Source organism: Frieseomelitta varia, unplaced genomic scaffold (assembly GCF_011392965.1).
Source record: "Frieseomelitta varia isolate USP_RPSP 00005682 unplaced genomic scaffold, Fvar_1.2 scaffold_560, whole genome shotgun sequence".
Taxonomy (NCBI): Eukaryota; Metazoa; Arthropoda; class Insecta; order Hymenoptera; family Apidae; genus Frieseomelitta; species Frieseomelitta varia.
In genome coordinates this window covers 271,296-281,521 of record NW_025110324.1, presented here as the reverse complement: position 1 = coordinate 281,521, position 10,226 = coordinate 271,296, and the positions used below count along the sequence as shown (strand labels likewise).

Here is a 10,226-nt window from a genome sequence, read left to right as displayed (position 1 = left end):
AGCTAAATAGTTACAAAATCTCATTCTACAGTGCAATATGTTATTAATAAATATCAAAAAACAAATTCTGTTGAAAATCGCAAACGTACCGGTCGTTCAGCAAAATTAGAACACCATCATAGTCGTACAATTTTGGAAGTTATACGCAGTGAACCAAAAACAATTGCTCCCAATCTTGCTAATGTGATTGATAACGATTATGGCATTAAGGTTGTTCCTCAAACTATACGTAGCGTGTTAAAAAATGCAGGGTACAATGGTCGGACAGCAAGAAAAAAGCCATTTGTTAGTATGATAAATAAGCAAAAACGTATGGACTTTGCTAAAGTTCATATGAATGAGGCAACAGAGTTTTGGCATTCAGTGATATTTAGCAATGAATGTAAATTTAACGTTTTTGAGTCCAATGGATGTGCAAAAGTTTGAAGAAAGAAGAATGCAGAAATGGAATGCAAGAATATGCGAGCAACCATTAAACACGTTGGAGGGAGTGTATTAGTATGGGGATGTATGAGTGCTGGCATAAGAGACTTGGTATTTAACCTGTTACATATAGTTTGAGGAACAACCTTAATGCCATAAACGTTATCAATCACATTAGCAAGATTAGGAGCAATTGTTTTTGGTTCACTGCGTATAACTTCCAAAATTGCACGACTGTGATGGTCTTCTAATTTTACTGGACGACCGGTACGTTTGCGATTTTCAACAGAATTTGTTTTCTGATATTTATTAATAATATATTGCACTGTAGAATGAGATTTTGTGACTATTTCAGCAATAGCTCTTAAGAATTTTCCATCCTTTCGCAGTTTTATAATCAATTCGCGGATTGGAACCGGCTTTTCCATTTCCGTACGTTATTATGAATTTTTTACGTACTTTCTGCTTGCTAATACAAAACTGAAGGAAAATATGACCTCCATGAATCGTATGACTCGAGTTTTTCGATGTGTTCATTGACAACATGAACTTTCATGATAGTGTACGGAAACTTATTTGTTGCAATTTCTGTTCAATTTGTATTTAAAACTTGAGTACAGCAAAACTGATTGCAGGATTTGCATAAGTTTACGTATACTGGTTAATGAAAGGAAACAATTTTAAATGATACATCGAAAATTTTTATATCGAGTATAATTTTTTAATTACACATAGTTAAAATTCAAATATGGTACTGTACGGAGACTTTTTTGAGTGTATGTATAGTACAAAGAATAGAAAGAAAAATGTGCAAAACGTGTTTATTGCAAGATTTTTGTTATACATAAATGACGATCGCAAGTAAACTTTGATTTTTTTATGCTAAATTCGAATATTTATAAAATTTTGCTTTATTGTTAAAATATTTAGAACAGACAAAAAAAGAAAAAGTAATATGAAAATAACCCTGATGATGAACGATCATTATTATCGACTCAAATAACAATAAATTGGATACTAATTTATATTTCGAAATAAACTCCATTAATTTAATTATCTAAAAAATTTCAAATTTTCGTTATAATATTTAAATATTTTGCAATATTTTTAAATACTTTTCTCACTTTATATATATTTTATATATGACACATAAAATCGCTAACACTTTCATATAATATGAAATATAAATATAAATATATATTAAATTTATAACAAAATTCTGCATTCTAAAACCTGACACAAAGTTATAGTTAATAAAAATTATATATATTTTTTAGCAGTAAAAAAGAAAATCTAAACCAATAGCTAGAGGGATTACTTAAAAAGAAATCGCGATACGGTAGCCAGAAGGGCTACTAAAAAACAAGCATTTCCTATTCAATACAGTAATCAAAAGAGCTACTGTACAATTATCTATATTCAATATGAACCCGAACAACAAACTATATCTTGTTTCGCAACACATACTAATTATGGGATAGAAAATTTTCAAAATTAAACGCGAAGAGTGCTTCGTAATGTTTAAAACTTGCAAAGCAAATACGTAACACTATTAATCTATAGTCATGTTCAGAAATACGCAACACTAATTGCGACGCGTCCAGTGCAACTATGCTGAAGGTCGCTGATGAATGACCACTTTTATGCAACTTTTGTACTTGCAACAAGTGATCCAAGAGCAGGAACAACCTTCCACAAATCCAGTGAAAGAATTTAGGGCTTTTGTAAATGCAATGCTATTTCAAAAAACACGATCATTATCGTAACACTAACAATGAGAGGAAACGTAATTGGAAATTGTGATGGAACAATGTCGCAACAGTAAAAATAATTGGAAATCACGATGAAATGATATCGCAACACTAACTCTAAAACTAAATTCAATAAAAATTATTACGTACGAACAAAAAGTTACAACAAACACTAAAATTGATTAAAATGACTCTATAATCTAATTTAAAGCAATAGAAAACAAGATAAATTTTGCAATGCATAACACTAATTGTAAAAATAAAAATTCATAATTAAAATTGCAAAAGACAATCGCGGTATCATAATTCGCAACTCTAAAGCAAACACGATCGTCATTTTTTCACAATTCTAATTTAGAACATAATCAATTTCATGCAACAGTAATAAATAGGCGTGAAACTATTTTGTAATTCTAATTTAACCCATAATTAATCTCTAACAAGAAAAACCGTAATTTTCCCAAAATGATGATGAAAAAACGATGAAGAAGAAAAAAAGATACAACTATAAATATTAAAAGAGAATAATGACAAAATAGTAATGAGAATGACTTCCCATCCTCTGGAATCATTTAAATGATCCAGAGGATGAAAGGCCATTTGTTGTAACCCTCTTCACTTTACCGAATCTTGTCGACCTCTTCTTCGATCGCAATTCCCAGTGAAACTTATATCTAGTTCGAGTCTTTCTAATTGCAAACTAAAAAAATAACTAATAATATAAATTGTGAAAGCTGACCCTATCATGATATGACTATCGATCATAGTGATCACTGTCCGTTCGCACGTGCTTGAGCAATATATAATGTTGCTTTCGAGACTCTTATTCCACGATTACAAAAAATCACGAAATTCGAAAAATCAATAGGTAAAGCCAAAAAGCATTCTCTTCAAATTTGATTTCCAGAAATAGGTACATATGAAAGGAAGATCTGCCCAGAAACTGCCAATCTGCCTGGTTGTACCTACTTGTAACTAAACACAGACACACAGAAAATAAGCTACCTATCCTACACATCGTGCTATCGTATATGCTAATGCATAATTTATTACTAAATGTTAAAATTCAAATTCAGAAATTCTTTCTATCAAGATATTTCATCTGCGACTGTTCTCAGTGATTTTCTTATGAGAACTGATAGAAGTAAAAGAATTAAATAATTTACCATCTATTACAAGTGCAAAAATATCACAGATGAGGTATATGAATAGATTTAACATGCAATGTATTTTTTTGGTATTTATTTGACATTTCCGGGGTTCTAGGATCCTTTTTCCACTTTCGTCATCATATCACATCCTGTCTATGAATAAATAAATGACTAAGTTAATCAATATTACAAAATTTGTACTGGTTAGAATTGAAACTAAATTTTGATATAAAATTATAAATAATTTTTAGCATAGTATGTTCTATTCAAAAGTTTATATTCTATTACTTCTTTAGTTATTGAAAATTCTTTTTTGGTAGATTTCAATGCATTCAAAAAATGCAAGTTTTAACTTAAAAATTCATAATAAAAACACAAATCTAATAACTATTAATTTAAGTTTTTACCTGAAATCTTCTGGATAATACTTCTTTCACAGATGAAGTATGCTTGATTATGAGAAATATCAATCGTTTGAGAATCGTGGCAACTATATATGCGTATTTCACCGTTGATGCTGTAATCTTTAATTAAATTTAAGCCCAATATGTACGTTTCGTACGAAATTTTGATTTTCGGAACAAAAAATAAGAAGCTCTGATCTAAATCAAACGCACGTAAGTCTTATTAATTTGACAAATATAAATTATAAAGTAATTTACGATTTACTCTTTAAATTAATTTCTATTATATTTAACAAAATATGTTTGTTATAAGTACTGTTTGAAACTATCGTTTCAGCTAACTACTTCATTATAAGAGAAACGTTCTTTTTGTGTCGTTTTTGACAACTAACTTTCTTTGTCAAATAATTTTTATTTTTATATTACTAAATATTTTATATGTAATATATATACAAACATATATATATATATACATTATAGAACATTAAATTATTTAAATTTAGTATTAATTATAACTTCACGTAAAAAAAAAAGTTAATTATAATTTATAAATAGAAACTAAAATCTTTAAACATCTTTTAATTATAATCTTAAATACATCTTAAATAATGGTATTTCTATATTTTATGTTATCAAATTATATGTGGATAAACTATATTTTTTAATATTATTCCAAATTTAATTTTATTAATTTGGTAATCTTGGAGAGATAGTTTCTCCTAGTACTCACCAGAATGCATTTCGGTTTCGTTCTTTTGCCTTCGTCATGGCGGTGAGTGCAGAGTCTTTATTTTAAAAATAAATTTTATAATCTTTAAATATCAAAGACATCGTACTTAAAAGAAGGATTTTTTATATATTATAAACAAATATTTATTATTAATTTAACATTGATAAATTTATTTCTTATTAATATCTTAATTTATAAAGTTCTATGACAGATGAGGTTTATGTTCAGCATGCATTGCGAATATAACCTAAATTTCATGTTTATAAAACTTGTAAAATATGTAAAATAGTTTTTCATACATATTAGTCTGAGAAATTAATATGAAAAGGTTAAATATTTTAATATTGTAATTTATTGTTATAAAATAAGGCAATATTTTGAATATTTTTTAATGTTTATATAAAGTAATTAAAATATGCAATTTTCATTAAAAGAAGCATGTTGGTAAATTATTTCTGTTTTATTTATAGGAGTTGAAGAAAGTAGAAAAAAAGGTTGAAAAGAAGGGGAGAAAGGAGCCAAAGGATGCAGCCAAGAATGTGATGCGTGAAGTACGCATTCGTAAACTTTGTTTAAACATTTGCGTCGGTGAATCTGGTGATAGGCTCACTCGTGCTGCAAAGGTATTTGTTAGAGATGTTATGTTTATTTCAAATTGAAATTGCTATAATTTCTTCATTCTCCTTTATTATATCAATTATATAAATACATGTTTTTATGTATCCTTATTTAATGATGTTGACAAAGTTGGTTTTTTATAAATTAATTTTTTTTTCAGTTATATTATTGTAAATAATGATTTCTATACTAAAAAATAAATTTTTTATTACGATCTTTTCAATTTTTATAGGTATTGGAACAATTAACTGGACAGCAACCTGTCTTTTCTAAAGCAAGATATACTGTGCGTTCATTTGGTATTCGCCGTAATGAAAAAATTGCAGTGCATTGTACAGTACGAGGTGCTAAAGCAGAAGAAATTCTTGAACGTGGATTGAAGGTAATTTTATTATTTATATGTACAATGTCCATTTATTTCTAGCTATCTAATTTTGCTTCTCTTTTTGAAGGTACGAGAATATGAATTGAGGAAAGAAAATTTTTCTGGCACTGGAAACTTCGGTTTTGGTATTCAGGAACATATTGACTTGGGGATTAAGTATGATCCCAGTATTGGTATTTATGGCTTGGATTTCTATGTTGTACTTGGACGACCAGGTTTGTTTATCATTTGGTATTTTAGAATAAATCAATATGATAAATATACGCACATTTGGCATTATAGTTGCTACTATGTTTAGGTTGTACCTATATTTATATAATATGTGCTAGAATATAAGCTTCATATTTGCAACTCATGCCCACTTATAATACTGGGTGTGTTACTTAAGTGAAGCAACAGTTTATATTAACTCAATATTTTTATAGTCAATATTTTGATAAATTGAGAGTTTTTTTTACTTTTTATTTCAAAATCTACTTGATATTTTAAACTTTATTTTGTAATTCATCTTTTTAACAGAATGAATTTTTTCTACTTCAAGTTCAATAATGAAATTCGAATTTGATAGTAATTTTTTGTAGATGATTCAAATGTGATATCCTTAGCAACTATAGAGACATCGTTGCCTTCATTTACATTTATTTATTTTAATTAATAAAAATTTCTTGTTGCTGTAATTATAAATATTATAAACAATATAATAAAAATTGTTTTATATATAATTTATATTTTTTTCCTCTGTTAAGGTTTCAATGTAGCTCATAGAAGAAGAAAAACTGGAAAAGTCGGTTTTCAACATAGACTTACCAAAGAAGATGCAATGAAATGGTTCCAACAGAAGTATGATGGTATTATTATAGCTGGAAAGAAGTAATATACATATTTTGTATTTTAGAGTTCTTTCATAAAAATTTTAAAAATAAATTATCTGTTTAATAATTTTATTAACATCCTCATTACATATTTCAATATCATAAAAGATATATTTAAAACTTTTTTGATATTCAATTTTATAATATTAATATTTTATAAGAATATTAGAACCAATTTCGTAAATTATGTTGAGTCCAAGTTCTACGAATTTTATACTATAGTTTATTTATTAATCTCTTAGTTACTGAACACCACTATAATGATTTTCGTGTATATCACCTTTTTGAACGGTACGCTACTATAGTACTCATCTGTTTCTCATGTCAGTTGAAAAGAGCAGTATACATCAATCTGTTATGGTTTTTTAAAATTCTGTACATAGAAAAAATTTTAATGTATTTATTCTTTCAATATCAATTTTAATTTATTGAAAATTTATTTTAGCATGATTATGTAATTAAAGCACCGTTGAATATAAATTTCATTACATTTTTTTGCATAGTTTACATCAGATCAGACACAGAAGTATAGCTTTGCTAAAAATCGCATCACAGCTAAAGACTGAAGAGATTAAAATAATACTAATGATAATATTGTTACGATTTTTTTTTTTAATCAAAATAATGAAATCGAAATCATGAAAAGCTTTTTTTTACCATTTCACAATAAATTTTTGATTTTATCAAATTTTTAAATCCTTTTATATAGAATGAAATAAGTGGTAATATGAAAGAGCAGAGAATAAACAGAATGAGAAAAATTTTTCCATTGTAGTTGTGGTTTTGTAAATAAATTTCGCTTTATATTCTTAAAAATAAAAATTAATATTAAATCTATAAATCATATAAACTAGCATATTCTAGAATCTAGAATCATCTATGAGTAATCTAGAAAATTTAATGATCTGATATATTATTCTACTATTCTGCTATTCAATTATTAATTTTCTTCAAAATTTTCAATAATAATTCTTATTATAATGAAAAAGGATAGGTTATAACAAATGCTTATATGCTAATAAGTTAGAATCTTATTACATTTTATTAATAACCATTATATCATATCACCAGTGTGTTACATGTACAAGTAAAATATTTTGATATATTCATGTTTCCATAAAGAAGATAATTTAAGAATATTTTATACACAATTAACACTTTTGATGATTAATTCATTTTAGAGTCACTTGGAAAAAAATATTAATAGTAACAGTATAGTACGTAGAAATACAGAAGGCCTTGCATCAGTGTATATAATTCTATGTATTATTTTTTACATATGATTTACTTCTTACAAAAACTTATGAGTAAAAAAAAAATTAATATGGAAACTGAATCTTTATTAAATATCTTAACTCAAACGCGCACAACATTAATTTTAAATGAACTTCAAAAAAGAACTTCATAGTTGTAGATGTATATATCTTCCATAATAAAGATGCTATTTAGAAATGTAAATACATTCTTTGAAACTACGTTTGTTACACACTTCCTTTCCTAATTTCAAATATCAAATTTTATTATTTTCTATTTTTTGTGATATGCATGAAATATATTGGATTCAATTGTAAGTAATGAAAATAAAATGTACATTCACTCACATTATGAACATATATTAAATATGCTTTCAAAAATAGAAATCAAAATTTAATATTTGATTTAGTTATTATATTTTATCTTTGACAAATCTCTTTAAAATAAGGGCACTGGAAAACTACATTATTATATTAATTTAATTTAAATGCAAACAAATATATAAAATACTATATACAACTTCTAATTTTTGAAATATATAGATCATATAAACTTGTTACATTCCAATACCCTTGTAGTCTAATATCATTATGAATAGACTGTTGATTTTTATACATTTTAAAATTTTTATAAATATATCTAAAGAAATGAAATCTAAAAACAAATTAATTTTCTTTATCTAAGTATTATAATATTCTACTTTCAATTTTTGCCTATTATACGTATTAAAGAGATTTTGCATCTTTTTAAATGCATAAAAATCAGCAATCTCATTAAATAGTAATGACATTTAAAGCATAAAGTTAATTTTTTAGCCATATTATCTGATCGATATTAGAATATTTGACAACAATATAGCAAAGCATATATGTATGATTCCTTTTCATGAGCTGTGATTTATGTTTAATTATTTTTTACTAGTTAAATTTATCTTTGGTTTTAATTCAATGCTATATAGCGAATCATTTTAAAACATGTGAAATAAAATTGTAACAGATATATAAGAAATGTATTTCTTGCAATATTCATATGATGTCCATAAATAATTGCACTACGATACTCTCATATCTACTTAACTTGATGTAATCAGACAGATAAAAAGGCAAAATATTTTTTCCCTCAGTCTCCAAATTGTTCCTTTATCTGGACGCCATATTCTTAATGATTTAATTTACTATTTATATATACTATATCTTTCTTAATAACAAGTAGATATATGTATACATAAATTTAGATAATTTATGTTTAAGAATTGAAATAACCTTGCATTTCAAAATTTAATATATGGTAAATTATATATATAATAATTTCTATTTTTCATCCTGAAATTGATAAATTTTCTTTCTTCTTATAAAGAAGTAAATATATCTAATCTTTTGCATTGGGATAAATAAAATTAGTACATTAAACATATATATTATATGAAATATATTTTATACAATATAGAATATATTTAATATGAAATATGTAATACTGAATATGATAGTATAGTTTGTACATATATTACATAATGTAATGTATAATGTACATTTATAAAAACTTTTTATTTTTTATAGTAAGATTGTGATTATCATAATTACATATGCAGTTGTAATATATTAGTCAACATATTATCAACCAATAGTTTCAGGTGCAATGCAAAGGATTAAATTATTTACTGTACTTTATACATTTGTACACTTGTGTATATACATTTTATATAACTCTTGATATTATTAAAATCAATTAAATAATAAACTAATAAAATTAATTAAAAAAACTCACTTTTTAACTCATAATATGTTGTGATAATATTTTTAATTCTTCAATTTTTTTGACAATTTATTTTTAAAAATAAGATATATTAAACAAATATTTTTAAAAATAAGACATATTAAACGAATATTTTGAAACAAACATTTAATATATATTTTACATATACTCATTTCAAGAATTGAAGTAATTAAATTGAAAACCTATATACAGAGTAAGCATAATTTAAAATAAAATTCTATTCATAAACGATATAATAAATTAGTTAAAATTTTTTTTTAATTATCTTACATTTTTTAGGTTGCATGTTAACTAAACACATTATAGATTTACAAAAACAATTTTATCTAATGCAATTCATTTAGAAAACATATGCAGAGGTATGAAAATTGTTTTAATGGTGTATTTTTTTAGGCTATTTCGTTATTTTTCATATTTTTACACTTTAACATTCTTTCTTACATACTTAATATTCACTTTAATAAGACAAAAATTGAAGAAATAAAAATTATTTATGTCATTTTCTTAAAAATCATGTGAATATTTTTTGATAACATTCTTTCTAAAAATGTATGGGACATAAATGTATATATGTATATTTTAAACTTATAATATTAAATTCTAAAGTATTTGATTTATGATTTTACTAAATTATAAACATAAAGAATAATGTTTCATTTGACACTCCTACAATACAAAAAGTTCCATTACTGAAGTAATGCAATATAATTTATAAATTCTTGATGAAATTCACTTATGAAATTCATTTGTATATATCTTATCATATAATAGGAAATTGTAGAAAATTAACATTATAATTTATTATACAAAACCTAATTTTAATTTGAAACAATTCATAATCAATATTTCTGTCATAAATTTTATA

At 24.9% G+C, this 10,226-nt stretch overlaps 1 protein-coding gene across 1 annotated transcript; it reads left to right on the top strand.

Moving 5' to 3' along the window:
* Positions 1–4,453: 4,453 nt before the first annotated feature.
* LOC122533902 (60S ribosomal protein L11) lies at positions 4,454–6,386 on the top strand. Its single transcript, XM_043664048.1, has 5 exons — positions 4,454–4,501; positions 4,930–5,082; positions 5,310–5,459; positions 5,530–5,677; positions 6,209–6,386. Exons 1-5 carry the CDS (start codon positions 4,496–4,498, stop codon positions 6,334–6,336), a joined length of 585 nt encoding a protein of 194 aa, XP_043519983.1. The 5' UTR covers positions 4,454–4,495; the 3' UTR covers positions 6,337–6,386.
* The last annotated feature ends 3,840 nt before the right edge of the window (positions 6,387–10,226 follow it).